The following is an 18,361-nucleotide window of genomic DNA, read 5'->3' on the forward strand; positions in this document are numbered from 1 at the left end:
CTGGGCCCCCTCCCCCCCACAGCAAATTGCAGTCCGCAGCCACCCCAGAAAATGGAGCGTTCATAGAAGCGCCATCTTCTGGCGCTGTACCCAACTCATCCAGGGCCCTGGTGCGGTGGCTCACTGGGTAATAAAGGGGTTAGGGCCAGCTTGGCATTATCAGCTGGCCCTAAGCCCGAAATTCATGGGGTCACGCCAATATTAGACATGACCGCCATGAATTTCTAGTAAAGTATTTAAAAAAAACACAACACCCAGAATAAAGTCCTTTAATTGAAATAAACACACAATTTTTTAATGTTCTAAATTAAACCATACTTACCATCACGCCTATTCCAGCTGAAGCCAACGATCTCCTGCAATAAAAGTAAAATAATAAAGCAATGTCATCCTTACCTTTCCATGGTTCCCACGACAGCTTCAGCTCTGCTACATTGACATGACAGGCTGGATCGCAGCCGAAAGCTGCCATCCAGCTTGCCACGCCACAGACACTGAGAAGCGCAGGCATGCTTGCGCTCCTCAGTGTCTCGCTGTGACGGCATCCAGATGAGCCGAGGTCATGTCCAATGAATTCAGCTCACCTCATGCACGTCACTGACAGCGTGAGAAAATTCTCCTGCGCTCAGCGCTTGAGCAGGAGAATTCTCCCATGCTGGGATGGTATTGAGATGACAGGCTGGATGGCAGCTGAGCGCAGCCATCCAGCATGCCATCCTTCATAGACACTGCAGAGTGCAGGCAATTCTCCCAGAGCGCAAGGCATACTTGCGCTCTGCAGTATCTCTGAAGGATGACAAGCTGGATGGCAGCGCTCAGCTGTGATCCAGCCTGTCATCTCAATGCCATCTCAATTCTCCCACGCTGTCAGTGACATGCATGAGATGAGCTGAGTTCATTGGACATGAGCTCACCTCATGCACGTCACTGACAGCGTGGGAAAATTCTCCTGCGCTCAGCGCTTCAGCAGGAGAGTTCTCTCACGCTGATTGCAAGCGCAGGAGAATTTTCCCATGCTGTCAGTGACGTGCATGAGGTGAGCTGAGTTCATTGGACATGACCTCGGCTCATCTTTATGCCGTCACAGCGAGACACTGAGGAGCACAAGCATGCCTGTGCTTCTCAGTGTCTGTGGCATGGCAAGCTGGATGGCAGCTTTCGGCTGTGATCCAGCCTGTCATGTGAATGTAGCAGAGCTGAAGCTGTCGTGGGAACCATGGAAAGGTAAGGATGATGTTGCTTTATTATTTTACTTTTATTGCAGAAGACATTGGCTTCAGCAGGAATGGGCGTGATGGTAAGTATGGTTTAATTTAGAACAATAAAGAATTGTGTGTTTATTTCAGTTAAAGGACTTTATTCTGGGTGTTTGTGTTTTTTTTAACTTTGACTATGGGGTTAGTAATGGGGGTGTCTTATAGACGCCTCTCCATTACTAACCTGGGCTTGATGTCAGCTGGCATTATAATCTGACATCAACCCCAGCCCTATTACCCCACTGCCACCGCTACAGGGCAGTGGGAAGAGCGAGGCTAAGTGCCAGAATTGGCGCATCCTGGGCTATTAATATCAGCCCCCAGCTGTCTGCCTAGCCTTTGCTAGCTATTAAAATAGGGGGGACCCCACGTCATTTTTTTGGGGGTCCCCCATTTTAATAGCTAGTAAAGGCTAGGTATTCAGCTGGGGGCTGATATTAGTAGCCTGGGAAGCTCCGTGGGTATTACCCCCTTCTCAGGCTTCAAACATCTGCCCCAGCCGTCTGCTTAACCTCCGCTAGAGACTAAAATTACGGGGAACCCCACACCAATTTTTTTTTTAATAAATCCTTTATTTTAACACTAAATGACAAGTACAGTAAGCAACACGGTCACTGTACTTCTTATATATGTGACTGACATGTTTCTATCTATCTAATCTATGTGTGATGCTCTATTATTTCTGTTCTAAATTGTTGGGTACCGGTGTATGCCGCTGCTGAATTGCCGGCCGGCTTTTTTAAAGAGTGTCTTCTGAGCAGTTTGTCAGCTTTTGGACACCTTTGAAGGTGTTTTCTATGTGTTTCTATGTGTTTTTGTTTGCCTGCCATTGGTTTTAACGGTGTTCGACGGTGTTCTAAGATGTTCGACGAACAGTTCCACGAACATCCAGGTGTTCGACGAACCGAACCGAACCCGAACACTACGGGGGTGACTCAACATTAATTATTAACCTTAATTTCATGCTATGGGTTAAAAAAATGTTCTTTGAAACTCAGTGTTGTCAAAATTTTGGAAACTGTTCTGTGAGATATTGATTAAATTCTTACTTTTCAAAGAGGATGTACTCATTTATGCTGAGCACTGTACAATGCATTACTTGTACACCGATGCTGTGTTACTACATTTGCAATTCTGCAGGTTGTTATTGGGAACTGTCCAAAATGCTGTCATCAGATACATCTTTAACAGCTCAATTAAGCTTACTTAATGCAGAGGGCTGGAAGTCTGCTAGCTGATCAAAAGCAAGTTGCTGTGGTTTACCAAGGGTAAATGAGCCCGTGTAAGTTTACCCTAGTTTTTTCTGAATCTGACTACTACACAATGCACTTTGAGGACAAATCTTTCCAGAAAGCAAAGAACCAAAGCAAGCTATGTGTTAAATTGAAGATAGAAAAGGCTGAGGTTTATCAGACCAGTACAAGAGAAGTAATGCAAGCATAAAGTTACAAAACCTTTAATGATCATATATTTTATGCACTTTAAGAATTTTTGTGTCTGCAAGGAGTGATTAATAAACACTGATACATTAACGATACTGTTATTTCCTAATCCAGCAAACTCAAAAACTTGTCTTTGCTTCAAGTGGATCTGTTAGTATAAAATGTAAAAGCTTCCATATCAATTAGTCTTAAAGGGGATGGCCCTACCTTACAAGTCCCTTTCATATGATAAGCACTTCTCAATACTTTGCTTTCGCAAGTCCTGCTGTAACCTGAACTGCTCTTCTGGGCACATGATCTCTGGCTGAGAATCTCCTGGCTTCCTGTGATGTCAAGTCAAAATCTCCCCTAAGTTCTGGGCTGTGGAAACTGACGGGTGGGTGGGGCTTGTCGTGTGAATGGGCGTGGCTCCATTCAGCGGAGCATGTGCAGTTCCTGTTGTGCATGTTGCTGCTACTTACTCGCCGCGTGGGGAACCCGGAACTGGGCCTCTGGTGGGATGCTGGGGGTGGTAGTCTCAGTGTGGCGGCGACCCGGTCCGTGCCCAGGGTGGTCAATTGAGTGGCAGTCTTAGTGTAATAACAAATGTCCGACTACGCCACCCGTGGATTGCGGTCAGTGGGGACCGCCGCTGCGCTGCAGGCCGCTGAGGCTGATGTTGTAAGCACAGCCAAGTATGGGATAACTCCCCACGGGAGGAGTATAGCCTCAGGGCAGCTAGTATGGATGATGGGAGTGATGGTGTGAGCGTCCCAGTACTGATGGTGCTGCTGCGGCGATGAAACACAGAGACGTGGGGTTGCAGTTTCCAATGCTTTACTCACAGTTGTTATTCGTGTCAATCCTGCAGGCGATGACTGCCCAAGCCGTGCTGCGTCCACCAGGCAGGGGACTCGACCAACTCCCAGGCAATTCCAGAGCGTGGCACAGGGCTCCCTTCTTTTCCTTTCTCTGGCCGTCCTCACCAGTGACCCACCTTTGTCCAGCTTCCTCGGGCCTTCTAATGGCGAAACCTATCTCCAGTTTCCCTGACCCTACGTGGTATGCTTTCCTGGTGGATGTAGTGAGGGGTCGCACCAAGATGTGGTCACAACCTCCGGTCTTTGGCTGAGGAATCTGTTGCCTCCACCAATTTGGGTCCCGGTACCCTGCTCTGCCAACCCTTCATCCGCAATCTCCTGGGCCTTTGGGGTTCCTTCTGCCTTCATGTCTCTGGGCCTTTCTCTGTGTTCCTTGTTTCCTTTCTTACTCCCTTTGCTGTTCCTTCTCCTCTCTCTCTTTTGCTCCGGCCTCCTGACAAGGCCTGCCCGTGGAGCAGAGCCCCTGGAGCAGCTCTGCTCCCTGTCACTTCTCCTCGGACTGCACTCCTCTCTGAACTCACACTGTCCTAAGATGGTGCCCACCTTATATACCTCCCTCTAGCACCCGAGCCCAGGTGACTAGCAACCAATGGGCTCCTACCTATGCCCAGAGACCCACCCCTATCTGCTCCTACACCACTGGGTTATCCTCCCCCTCCCCACTCCAGCCAGGGACAGAAGCTGTCGTGCCTGCACTTCTGTGGGAGCACCGTTGAGCTGTCCCTCGGAAATGGGGTGTGTGTGGTGCAAGCAGCTAAACGAGTCCTAGTCCACACTCCATCCTTACCCGGGAGTGGAATATCACACATCTGGTCTGAGGTGCAATACCCCTGTAGCAGCCGAGCCCTCGGGGTGCTACATTTCCCCCTGGTAAATCACAGCACGTCCTCGGGCTGGAAAAGAGCAAAACAATTTAAAACATACAAAATTTTTAGAATGCATTCGCATATAAGACATTAACCAAAAACTCATCCCTTTATGGGAGGTACTCTTTTCTTAGAACGTTACTGGCATAAAACATTATAAAATACCTGGCTAATGCCACCGGAAGTCTTTTATGAAACAATATATAGAACTTTTGCATTACTGTTCTAGCAGCATATTTAACTTTTCACATTAAAGCATTTTCAAGTGAAACACATTCAAAACATATTCTTGAGTTCTGGCCGCTGTGCAACTTGCGACCAGGTAAAGGTGCAACAGTCCAGTTAATCTTGAGGTAGACGTTGCAGTTTTTGTATAAAACCAGTAGGGGGCGCTTTAGGAAGCGCAACTATTTACAGGATGGCCACTCTCAGTCCTCAGCCAGTGAGGATAGGGGAATGGCTGCTCACAGTCCTCAGCCTGGTTAGGGATTAGGGGCACACAGGTAACAGTCCTTTAACAGTTCCACACTAGTCCCAAGGGGGACCACACTCCAATCAGTAACAGTTCCCATACCCCGACGGGTAACTATATACAGTTCCATTTACCGTTCATTAGTAACGGTGTCCTCCTGATGCTCCTTACTCGTAATCTTCAGACCCGTCTGGGCCCTCAGGGTAGTCCATGTCTGGGCGGTAAAGCAGCTCCTCCTCCGTTAGACGGTGGACATGGAGGGCGTACAGTTCCATTGTGCCCTTGTGCCGGGTGTAGGTGACCACATCACCGGGGAACAGGTCACGTCCGTGATGTCCCTCTGACAGGTGGCTTTCAACGTCCCTTCTAGTGACGAAGACATCGGTGTCAGCCTCCGGGTCTCTGACGAAACCCCAGCCATGCTCCAGCTGGAATTTTACTACAGTCCCGGTGGCTCTGGGACTGCGGATGGCTTGGGAGTTCTGACGGGCTCTCCGTTTTTGTTCTGCGCTCCGGGCTTGGAGTCGCTCCTCCCTGATGCGCCTCTGCCGTCGCTCTCTTTCAAAGGTGGCCAGCTGCTGACGGCAGGGATCCAGGCGACGGGCCGCGTCCGCCCGTGTTCCTTGGGGGAACCCCATTAGATCTTCGCCGGTGGGGTCCCATTCGCGCTGGGCTTCCTGTAGTGCGGGCTGGGCGACTTCCGCGGGCTCCGGAGCTGGTATCAGAGGCTCAATCGGGGGTGGAGCTCTCCTTGGGGGGCCGCTGGCCAGCTCGGCCGGCCACACCAGGGGCATTCCATCTGGGCCCGTATGCTGGGCGAAGAGATCCGTGCCCAGGGGTGGTATGGCACGGGACCCCCGTCGGGGAGCAGCGCCCGGGGGCACTCGGCCTTGCGACCAGACCGGTGGTCGTCTGCTCGACGTGTCCGGGGGTGGCACCGCCAAGGCAGGGGGCGCTGGTGGGGCAGCGGCGCCTGGGTGTACTAGGCCCTGCGTCCCGGCCTGTGACGTCTCCTGCTTTACGGCGCCCGGGTTCAGAGGGCACAGCGCGGGGTGGGGCGTGTTAGCGACGCCTGCAGCCTGAGGCCTAGCTGGCGGCGGTGGAGGCGTGGTGTCAGGTACGGTCCCCGGGGCTTCGGGTCCCGCAACGGAGGGTGGGGGCAGGCTGGTGATCTCAGGGCTTGGGGCGATGACGTCCCCGTTACCTGCCTCGGCCTCCGTGGCTTCCTCCGCGGCGGCGTCCGCAGCCGCCGGTCCATCTTCTCCGCCCACAGAGGCAGGCGCGCCGCTTGGTCCTCGCGGTGTCTCCTGCTGGCCGGTTACGTGCTGCCAGGCCAGCTCCTCCTTCCACCCAGCAAACACATCTCGCTGCGCCCGGACCATCCTCCTGTTTAGGTCCTCCAGCGCAGCTCGCGCGCAGTCCGGGTCTCTGGGCATCTGTGCCAGCAACTCCGTTAAGCTGCAGGGTGGCTCAGCTTGCAGCAGGCTGCGGGCCAGGGTGCTGGTGGGGTTCGCTGCTCCCTCCATCTCCGGGTGTAGCAGGTCCAGACTGATCCAGGCCGCGCCCGGCCCCACAGTTTTCTTTCCTATCCGCCCCCATGGGGGGTGGTCTTGGGAGCATCTGCTGACAAACACCCTTAGGGGCAACCCCCCCATGTTGATGGACATTTCCACTGCTGCACTCATAGTTGCTGGGGGCATGCCCTTTCTTTGGCGCCACTCTGGGACCTGGCCCACGATGGGAGGCGGCTTCCTGCTGTCTTTTGGTGCGCATATAATGGCGTCCGCTCTGCCAGGGCGGGAAAAACGGATGAAGATGGTGGGAAACAGTCCAAGATGGCGTCCGATGGTGGGAAACGACTCCAGACGGCGGGAAACTTCGCCACAAGTAAGTACAAAAGTCTTTTTCAGGCACGCAGTACCCGGTGGTTGCGGGCACGAAATCCTGCCGACTACGCCAAAGTTGACTCGCCCCCTGGGCCGCGTGGGGAACCCGGAACTGGGCCTGTGGTGGGATGCTGGGGGTGGTAGTCTCAGTGTGGCGGTGACCCGGTCCGTGCCCAGGGTGGTCAATTCAGCGGCAGTCTTAGTGTAATAACAAATGTCCGACTACGCCACCCGTGGATTGCGGTCAGTGGGGACCGCCGCTGCGCTGCAGGCCGCTGAGGCTGATGTTGTAAGCGCAGCCAAGTATGGGATAACTCCCCACGGGAGGAGTATAGCCTCAGGGCAGCTAGTATGGATGATGGGAGTGATGGTGTGAGCGTCCCAGTACTGATGGTGCTGCTGCGGCGATGAAACACAGAGACGTGGGGTTGCAGTTTCCAATGCTTTACTCACAGTTGTTATTCGTGTCAATCCTGCAGGCGATGACTGCCCAAGCCCTGCTGCGTCCACCAGGCAGGGGACTCGACCAACTCCCAGGCAATTCCAGAGCGTGGCACAGGGCTCCCTTCTTTTCCTTTCACTGGCCGTCCTCACCAGTGACCCACCTTTGTCCAGCTTCCTCGGGCCTTCTATTGGCGAAACCTATCTCCAGTTTCCCTGACCCTATATGGTATGATTTCCTGGTGGATGTAGTGAGGGGTCACACCAAGATGTGGTCACAACCTCCGGTCTTTGGCTGAGGAATCTGTTGCCTCCACCAATTTGGGTCCCGGTACCCTGCTCTGCCAACCCTTCACCCGCAATCTCCTGGGCCTTTGGGGTTCCTTCTGCCTTCATGTCTCTGGGCCTTTCTCTGTGTTCCAGTTCCTTGTTTCCTTTCTTACTTCCTTTGCTGTTCCTTCTCCTCTCTCTCTTTTGCTCCGGCCTCCTGACAAGGCTTGCCCGTGGAGCAGAGCCCCTGGAGCAGCTCTGCTCCCTGTCACTTCTCCTCGGACTGCACTCCTCTCTGAACTCACACTGTCCTAAGATGGTGCCCACCTTATATACCTCCCTCTAGCACCCGAGCCCAGGTGACTAGCAACCAATGGGCTCCTACCTATGCCCAGAGACCCACCCCTATCTGCTCCTACACCACTGGGTTTTCCTCCCCCTCCCCACTCCAGCCAGGGACAGAAGCTGTCGTGCCTGCACTTCTGTGGGAGCACCGTTGAGCTGTCCCTCGGAAATGGGGTGTGTGTGGTGCATGCAGCTAAAAGAGTCCTGGTCCACACTCCATCCTTACCCGGGAGTGGAATATCACACCTCTGGTCTGAGGTGCAATACCCCTGTAGCAGCCGAGCCCTCGGGGTGCTACACTGCAAACATGACTTTCCCTATAGACCCTCCCCCCTTATATCTGCATGCATACAACAGGGTGTATATACAGTACAGACCAAAAGTTTGGACACACCTTCTCATTTAAAGATTTTTCTCTATTTTCATGACTATGAAAATTGTACATTCACACTGAAGGCATCAAAACTATGAATTAACACATGTGGAATTATATACTTAACAAAAAAGTGTGAAATAACTGAAAATATGTCTTATATTCTAGGTTCTTCAAACTAGCCACCTTTTGCTTTGATGACTGCTTTGCACACTCTTGGCATTCTCTTGATGAGCTTCAAGAGGTAGTCACCGGAAAAGGTTTTCACTTCACAGGTGTGCCCTGTCAGGTTTAATAAGTGGGATTTATTGCCTTATAAATGGGGTTGGGACAATCAGTTGTGTTGTGCAGAAGTCTGGTGGATACACAGCTGATAGTCCTACTGAATAGACTGTTAGAATTTGTATTATGGCAAGAAAAAAGCAGCTAAGTAAAGAAAAACGAGTGGCCATCATTACTTTAAGAAATGAAGGTCAGTCAGTCCGAAAAATTTGGAAAACTTTGAAAGTGTCCCCAAGTGCAGTTGCAAAAACCATCAAGCGCTACAAAGAAACTGGCTCACATGAGGACCGCCCCAGGAAAGGAAGACCAAGAGTCACCTCTGCTTCTGAGGATAAGTTTATCCGAGTCACCAGCCTCAGAAATCGCAGGTTAACAGCAGCTCAGATTAGAGACCAGGTCAATGCCACACAGAGTTCTAGCAGCAGACACATCTCTTCAACAACTATTAAGAGGAGACTTTGGGCAGCAGGCCTTCATGGTAAAATAGCTGCTAGGAAACCACTGCTAAGGACAGGCAACAAGCAGAAGAGACTTGTTTGGGCTAAAGAACACAAGGAATGGACATTAGACCAGTGGAAATCTGTGCTTTGGTCTGATGAGTCCAAATTTGAGATCTTTGGTTCCAACCACCTTGTCTTTGTGCGATGCAGAAAAGGTGAACGGATGGACTCTACATGCCTGGTTCCCACCGTGAAGCATGGAGGAGGAGGTGTGATGATGTGGGGGTGCTTTGCTGGTGAAACTGTTGGGGATTTATTCAAAATTGAAGGTATACTGAACCAGCATGGCTACCACAGCGTCTTGCAGCGGCATGCTATTCCATCCGGTTTGCGTTTAGTTGGACCATCATTTATTTTTCAACAGGACAATGACCCCAAACACACCTCCAGGCTGTGTAAGGGCTATTTGACCAAGAAGGAGAGTGATGGGGTGCTACGCCAGATGACCTGGCCTCCACAGTCACCAGACCTGAACCCAATCGAGATGGTTTGGGGTGAGCTGGACAGCAGAGTGAAGGCAAAAGGGCCAACAAGTGCTAAGCATCTCTGGGAACTCCTTCAAGATTGTTGGAAGACCATTTCCGGTGACTACCTCTTGAAGCTCATCAAGAGAATGGCAAGAGTGTACAAAGCAGTCATCAAAGCAAAAGGTGGCTACTTTGAAGAACCTAGAATATAAGACATATTTTCAGTTGTTTCACACTGTTTTGTTTAGTATATAATTCCACATGTGTTAATTCATAGTTTTGATGCCTTCAGTGTGAATGTACAATTTTCATAGTCATGAAAATACAGAAAAAATCTTTAAATGAGAAGGTGTGTCCAAACTTTTGGTCTGTACTGTACATGTATACACACTGCTGTATATATTATACTAGATGGTGGCCCGATTCTAACGCATCGGGTATTCTAGAATATGTATGTAGTTTATTCTGTCATCCTCATTGGCGTATTTTCGCTTACGACCCATTGGAAGACAGGAAGCGTAAATCGTGATAGCGTACAGCAAAGAAGTATCTGTTCAGCGTGCTGTGACTGACAGAGCGTGTTCAGTAAATGTGACTGAACTATGTCGCACTGTGACTGACAGAACTTGTTCAGTAAACGTGAGTGAACTACGTCGCGCTGTGACTGTGGTTAAATTCCGCACCAATATCTCTGATTGGTCGCGGCCGGCCGGGCGCGACCAATTCGCGAAGCTGGATTTAAATTGCGCACCAATATCGCTGATTGTTTGCGGCCGGCAGGGCGCGACCAATCAGCGAAACAGGGTTTAAAGGGGTTGTCCGCTACTATAAATTAACCCCCCAATGTATCCCACCGGGGCCCCTAATGAATTTCGTAAATACCTCATGTTGCCAATACTGCCTGTGCGCGGCGCTATCGCTGACCGCGCACAGGCAGCACGTGACCCCTGGCTGCAGCCCGCTCCTGCTTCCGCTTATGTCATGACTGTCTGCGGCTGCAGCCAGGGGTCTCCTGTTCCGCATTCCACGGTGAGTGACAGGTTGTGGGCGGGGTTATCCCCCATCGCGTCACACCCTGCATCCACTGCACGCTTTCTCAATAAATGTATGAATGAATGCAGTATTGGCAACATGAGGTATTTACGAAATTCATTATGGGCCCTGTGGGGATACATTGGGGGGTTAATTTAAAGTTGCCGCGCTAATATCACTGATTGGCCATGGCCGGCCGAGCGCGACCAATCAGCGAAGCGTGGTTCAAATCTCGCGCCAATTCAAGGCCGGACTGCGCTTATCGCTGATTGGTCGTGGGCGGCTGGCACGACCAATCAGTGACGCGGGATTTCCGCTACAGACAAACAGAATTAGTCGATTATATATATAGATAATATATATACACCCTGCTATACACTCCCTATTATATGAATACATTCATATCTATCTCCCTATCCAATCGATCTATCCCATCCATCCTATCTATCTATTCATGCATCAGTGAGGGGGAGTAGGGGATAACCCTTACTGTCAGGGCTGGTGTAATGGTGGCTTGCAGCTCAGCAAAATAAAGGAATAAATGTAGTAAGAAGGAAGCAGAGGAATCTGAATAGGGAGTGATGGCAATAACTGCAGGGCTGATGCCAGGGGACACAAAGCGAAGCAGAAATGCATAAAACAACAGGAAACTTGGCAGAAAACTTATATGTTGATCTTTAGCGGCATTATCTTTAAGCATTTATAGCAAATCTCCCCATTGAAACCACACGAACGCTTGGATAAGCAGACAGCTGTGTATGGTGTAATGGCACCTTAGCAAATGGTACATCAAGACAAAAAGCACAAAACAATTGTGCCATAGCCAAGTAGAAAGAATACATTAGACTTTAGACTCACTACAGCAGCTGTAGTGTATTCTTTGGCATATTAGACAGATGGCAAAATACATTATGATTTTGATCTTTTTGACCTAATATTACATTTGGACTTATATTTATAATATTCAGCCCTAAACTAGAACATGATACTAAACTGAAAGATTGTATTTAATCCTCTAACTGCAAGAAAAAAATAAAAGAAAAACTCACCATATATGGACAAACTTGTGACCCTTTACCAAACATCAACTCACATTGTTTGTTAGCATCGTATATTATACCAGGTAATTGATTTGAAAAATCATACACACGTCCACTGGGCTTATCAAGGAGACATTCACCATAACCAGTGCTATAAAAAAATGGAATAAAGATAATAAAATGTCATAAGTGTACATCTTAAGATTTAACAGGCTTGGTATGTAACTGTATGGCCTTCAAATACTGTCATAGAAGGTCCACCTGCTCTGTATACGAGTTACACAGCAATACATTATTCGACAATATAAAGAAGAGGAGTGAGGGCCCTGCTCACAAGCTTACAATCTATGAGGAAATAAGGGACGGGGGACACAAAAGGGAAAAAGTGTTTGTCAATATTGCATAAGCCGGTCATCAGCAAGTATCTATATAAGTACAAATACAAAGTACTACTAAGTGCATAGACAGATGATAGAAGGGACCAGATTCTGAGGAAAAATTAGGAAGGGAAAACAAGGAATAGATAGATTAGTGAGGTGAGGGGATAGGTCAGTCTAAAGGAATTTGTTTTTAGAGCACATTTAAAACTGTGGAAACTGGGAATAAATCAGATTGCCTGGAGCAGTGCATTCTAGAGAACTCATGCACCACAAGAAAAGTCCTGGAGACAAGAGCGTGAGGTTCAGATTATAAGGGATGTTAGTCTTAGATTATTAGCTAAATTGAGAGCACTGGTTGGTTGGTAGACAGAGATAAGAGTGGAAATGTAGGGCAGTATAGAACTGTGAAGAGCTTTGTGGGTGAGAGTGATACATTTATATTGTACTCTTTAGCAGATGGGCAACCAATACAATGACCGGCACAGGGTGAAGGCATTGGTGTAGAGGCTGGACAGAAATATGACTCTTTCTGCTACATTTAGGATAGATTGGAGAGGGGAGAGTTTAGATTAGTAAGAGGGAGAATGAATCAGCACAACAGTACAAGTTTTTGCAGTGTCAAAGGTAAGAAAAAGGCAGATCCTCAAGATGTTTTTGAGGTACAGGTGACATAAGCGAACATGTAATTGGATATAGGGTGCGAAGGACAGATCTGAGTCAAATGTAACTCCAAAACAGCAGGTGTGCTGCTGGGAGTTATGGTAGAACCATCATCGGAAATGGCAATATCGGGTTAATGTAGGTTAGTAGAGGGAAGAAACACAACAAGTTCAAATTTGGAGAGATTCAGTTTCAGATGGAAGGAGGACATGATGTCAGAAACAGCAGACAGATAAGAATTGGTATTTTTGTAGTAATGTGGGTGTGATGTAGAGAGAAGAAGTGTAAAATTGGGTGTCATCAGCATAGAGATGACATTGAACACCAAATCCACTGATGGTTTGTCCACTAGGATTGTTTTATAGAGACTAGAGGAGGGGACCAATGACTGAACCCTGAGGAGTCCCAACAGTAAAATAAAAGAAAGAAGAGTCAGCAAAAGATACACTGATGGAGAGGTCACTGAGGCATGAGGAGAACCAAGACAGATCTGTATCCTTGAGAGTGATAGAGTATAATGAGGAGAAGTTGGAGATCCACAGTTCCAAATGCTGCAGAGAGATCCAGGAGAATCAGCAAGGAATTGTGACCATTACATTTAGCTGTTAGAAGCTTTAGTAAGGGCAGTTTCTGAAAAGTGTAAAAAGCCAAAACCAAATTGTAAAGAGTCAAGAAGAGAGTTATCTAAAAGACAATGGATTAGAAGGCACTAGACCTTCTGATCCATTGTATTCCAGGAGTTTAGAGACGAAGGGGTCGTTACAGACACGTCTGTTGTTAGCAGAGCAGCTGTGGTCAAGGGATATTTATTTTAGAAAAGGGGTTAAGATTGTGTGTTTAAAATAAGGGAAAGATATAGGACGAAAGAGAAATACCAGACCTACTAAATATTTTAGTTAGGTGTGTAGTGAGAGCCGGCGACAACAACTGGAGGGGATGAGAGGAGATAGGGTCACTGGTGCAGGTAGAAGGGCAAAATGAAGCGAGGAGTCTGGTAACATCTTATTCCCTGACTGTATCAAAGACAGGAAGTGAACTTGTCAAAGAGTTGTTTTGGATTATTGTAATGTGAAATGATGAGTGTGGTGAAGTATGCTTTTTTGGCCAGATGAAGTCTTCTGACGCAAAAAAAATTCTCCACAGACATTCGGCACCCTCAGAACACTGCTGGCGAATACTTGTTTGTGGCGTTTGCCAGGGTTGTCATCGTCTGTGCTGGGTTGCACTGCGTATAAGGGGTGCAGCATAATCAGGGGCACTTTCCAATATCTAATGTTTCAAAATTAAGTCAGGACATGGGATGGTGGAGATTGGAGCCAATGATTTAAATTATTCATAAGTTGCACGTTACGGATTTCGGAATGTGCAGTATATAGGGGGCCTGAGTAGGACAACAAATTTTGATAAAGAAGGAAAGAAGGTTGTAGTCAGAGAGTGGGAGAGGGGAGTTAATAAAATCATAAACAGACCAAAATCAAAAGAAGACCAGGTCCAATGTATTTCCATCGTAATGTGTAGAAGACTTGGTCAGCTGTAAAATGCTTAGAAAGGATTTAGAGATAAAATATGAGTAGCAGACCGGGAGAGTGGATTATTAATGGGGATATTAAAGTCCTCCATTATGAGAGTGGGAATAATCCAGGGCATACAATTCCAAAGATATTTATATTTTTTGTTTTTGAAGTGCAATATGTGAAATCTCTACTTGTAGAGCAACAGAGCATTCTTCAGAGTCTAATCTGGGGACGTGCGCTTTCACCCCTTTCACCCAGACGCTGTCATTCACAGCTCGACAGTTGATCTAGCAGATTCACATGTCGCTGAGCTGTGATTGGCAGCATCCGAGGGGGAGGAGTGAAAGTACATGTCCTCAGAGAAAATTCTGAGTAAACACCCGAATGTACTACAAACAGAGAATTCCCATACTGCATGCCAGAACAAATGTGAATATCTCTGCAATGGAGAGACATAGCACAAAACGGAAAAGACTTGCAGAATCAGGGGAGCTTAGGGATTTTTACAAACTATTTAACTCAATTTCTTTGCGCAAGTAACAGGTCTTATTTATGCACTGGAGGTGATTAATAGATTTTTCTATAGAAAGACAGAATTCATATAAAAAGTATACTGGAAACTCAATAACTTTTCATCATACAAAAAAAATGTTAATTTGCATTTAAAGAAAACCTCTTTAAAGACTATTAATAAAAATAAATTCATTTTACATTCACCTTATTTCCGTGCACTGTTCGGACATACGTTGTTTGGTTTATGTTGCAGTTTTATGCAGTTTATGTTCACACAATTAACAATAATGGCAACCAAGTGCAAATTACAACAATGCTAAACTAAATTGTGTCTTTAACCAAGTTACACACTAAAATGGGCAAAACTATGGAAATAGCCTAAGTGAAACGTAAAAGAAAACACAGAATTTTGAAAACAAACTTTTCAGAAACCCAAAAATAAAACTATAAAAACAAAAAGTAAACATTTTCTTTAATAAAAGCAAACATTCAGTTAGAACGTGTAATTACTTACTCTAGGAACTCTGTGATATATTTCTGGCTGCATTTAGACCAGGTCCACGGGCTGGTGTCATAGCTTAGAACTGCTGACATCACGTGGAATTCATTTTTAATTCCTATGTCTTTGCACTTTGAGCTGTCATCATGAGGCATGTTAAATCTGGAAGGCACATTAACAAGCGTAAGTACTACATCATTTAATGTAGGGATATCCAAAACTCATCAAGTGATATAATGTAAATGTAAATTAATAAGTACCAATATCGCAGTACAAAAAATACACTTAGCAAATATAGCCATGAAGTACTATCAGGTAGAGGTTAACAAGCTGGAGGAACAGACGCCTGACATTGTTTTTTGCGCAAGGTGCTTGGTCGGGTAATGAAGCACATTGTGCAAAATGTGAATTGGGTGCTGTTGCTCCTGGTTTCTGGCCCTGCCTCGTAGTTCTCCATATGTACATTTGTGTAACTGTGATATTGCTGCTTTTTGCTTGATATCACTTGATGAATTTTTGCCACATTATTAACGTCATTTTGCAAATCTTTATTTGCTCAACCTTATTTGGGTATGTTCTACTACACCTGGATGCAGTATCTAACTCGAGTTTTAGTAGTTTTTTTCTCTCGTATGTTTAATATTTAGTTATTAAAGACTATTTTTTTTCAATTCCATTCGTATATGAGTTTATATGTTTAAAGCACCTCTCCAGCATTTTGTTTTTTCAGTGCTGGAGAAAGGCTTCAAATGTAAGCCCCCTGCCCCACGTGATATACTCACCTTCCAGCGGCTTCACAATTTACAGACGCCGCTCCGGTCCCACAGCGCCATCTTGTGCCCATAACTTCGGACTGGCAGGAAGTCAGAAGGCACGTCACAAGCTCTCCATACAAGTCTATGAGAGCCAGAATGAGCCTCTCATAGACTTGTATTGAAAAGTGACCTCTGACGCACTCCAGCAAACATTGGAGCTCACCGGCAGGTCACTTTTCGCCAGAGACGGACTGGAGCGATGCTGGAAAAGGATGAAGGGGACAACAGGTGAGTATGAGACAGGGGGCAGGGGACTTACATATAAAGCATCACTCCAGAGGTGCAATAAAAAAATTCTGAAGTGGTGCTTTAAGAAATAATTTGCACAAATGTGTGTAAAATAGTCATATAAGCAACTTATTAATATAGAATTTGCAGAATTTTCAAACATTCAACAGCGTTTATGCAAGTCATGGAATGCAACAAAACTTGTGCGGCTTGAGTTCATCAGGGAAGTTTAAATTTACTGAAAAACATGTCACACGTGCCACATGCCCCCCATCAGCAGCCATGTTAGGGAGAAAGTATGGTGCTGTTAGAGAAAAAGGTTTGGCATAATGAAGGACTTTCTGCAGTAATAGAAAAGCACAGAACTTCTAATAAGTATATACATGATTAGTAGGTTGCCTAAATGTCTATTTTACATACACGATGCAAAAAATTATCCATAAAGCAGCCAATCACTTTGTATAAACACATGGCTCTGCTTTTAATTATTACATTAAAAAGGAATCAAAAGGCGTTTTATACTTTATGAATAAAAATGTTTTAATGGCTAACTTATAGGATTGTCCAGTAAAGACAATCTCTTTCAAGACGTACCGTATTTAGCTAAAAAGAAAATAACAAAAAGGGACACAGTAATTTCAGAATATCTGTGAACAGTGGCCAATATCTTATCTGCTCACCCTTTAAGAATGTGCAATAGACACAACAGCTGTCACACTTAAAATACCAGGGTGCGTCAGGAGCCAAACATCACTGGAGTACACTATGGATTGAGTCAATCCAGCACATAGAAACATTGAAGAACATTACTTCAACCTGACTGAGCTCCCAATATAAATCTAAGAAAATAACTATGAAATCTTCTTGTGATGGTTTATGTATTACTTAAAATCTCTGCACATATGTCCTTTTTCAGACAGATCACAGTCATGGCTGCTGAACTGAAACACGTCATATGTTCATGTTCAGAGGTTTTAAAGAAGCACTCCTCCCATCAAAGTTTTTATCCTATTAATATATTGCAATCATCATATTATATAGCACTGTGCACTTACAATTGCTCACTTTGCCTTTCTATCTAGCTAATTCTTCTCTTTTCTCTGCTCTATTTAGAAACAGGAAGTCTCTTGTCCCTGCAGAAATCATTCCTCTCTTCAACTCCTGACCCAGCTGCTCCCCCTTGCCATTGACTTTTGCAGTGAGTGATGAGTCACAGAGGCAAAATGAACCTCCTGTTACTACATAGAGCTTAGGGTTCAGCTAGTCAGTTTTTAATCATGTGATGTCTTAGACTTAATGGAAAAGGGAAGAATTAACTGGGTAGAAAGGCAAAATGAGCAATTGTAAGTACCCAGTGCTATAGAATATGATGACTTCAATATATTAAGAGATAAAAACTTTGATGGGAGTAGTGCTTGTTTAACTAAAGACCCATTTACCAAAAAATTATCGGCTAATACTAACAAAAGAGCAAAATCTTGCTAGATGGCTGACAGGGTGATCTATGCCTGCATGAAAATAATTGATGTCAGCAGCATACTCTATGGGGTCCAAACAATTTTGTTTGCAGTCCTTCTGCATTGCCCATCTGAACGATAGAAATGTACTGTATATAATCAATCAGCACACCTTTATGAGCAGAAACCTACCCATCTAAATGCAGTTTTAGAAATAAACTATCACAAGAATATTCCATGATTATACTTATCATTATTTTGTGGTTTAAGTAACTTTATTCAGTTTTAAAACTTTTTAAAATGAAGAAGAAGAGAAAATGCATTATTGTCGGCTGTTGAAATTAATGGCCACCCGTGTAATACACTCTGAGGCCTCATTCAGATATCTGTTTGTCGTGTACGAGTGCTATCCCTGTTCTTCATGGATAGAACTTGAACCAACAATAATGATTAAGATCATTCACATGTCCGTGATTTTCCGAGGATTGATTGGTCCGTGCAAAATGACGGAGACATGTCCGATTTTGATCCAAGTGTCAGCACACAATGCAAGTCTATGGGTCTGTGAAAAAAATCGCACAGCACTCGGATGGTATCCAAGTGCGATTCAATTTTCATGGACTGTCACATATGAAAAGAAGAGAAATTCCATTTTTTTTCTTTTCATGTAAGAGAAAAACTGATGACATTCGGACCAAACTTGGTTGAAACTCTGACCAAAAATCAATGATGAAACTCAGTCAGTTTTTCGCAGTTTTTCTCA

At 46.0% G+C, this 18,361-nt stretch overlaps 1 protein-coding gene across 1 annotated transcript in view; it reads right to left on the minus strand.

The window, feature by feature from the left end:
- Positions 1-18,361, minus strand: part of ADAMTS20 (ADAM metallopeptidase with thrombospondin type 1 motif 20) — a 342,835-nt gene that overhangs the window by 197,258 nt on the left and 127,216 nt on the right. Inside the window, exons 9-10 of the mRNA XM_073652029.1 lie at positions 15,114-15,260; positions 11,542-11,683 (exon numbers count right to left, since the gene is read on the minus strand). Coding sequence (XP_073508130.1) covers positions 11,542-11,683; positions 15,114-15,260 — 289 coding nt within the window. The remainder of the gene's footprint in view (positions 1-11,541; positions 11,684-15,113; positions 15,261-18,361) is intronic.

This window comes from Phyllobates terribilis, unplaced genomic scaffold (genome assembly GCF_046119375.1).
Source record: "Phyllobates terribilis strain yellow unplaced genomic scaffold, ASM4611937v1 Scaffold_11__3_contigs__length_659146591, whole genome shotgun sequence".
NCBI classification, from domain to species: domain Eukaryota; kingdom Metazoa; phylum Chordata; class Amphibia; order Anura; family Dendrobatidae; genus Phyllobates; species Phyllobates terribilis.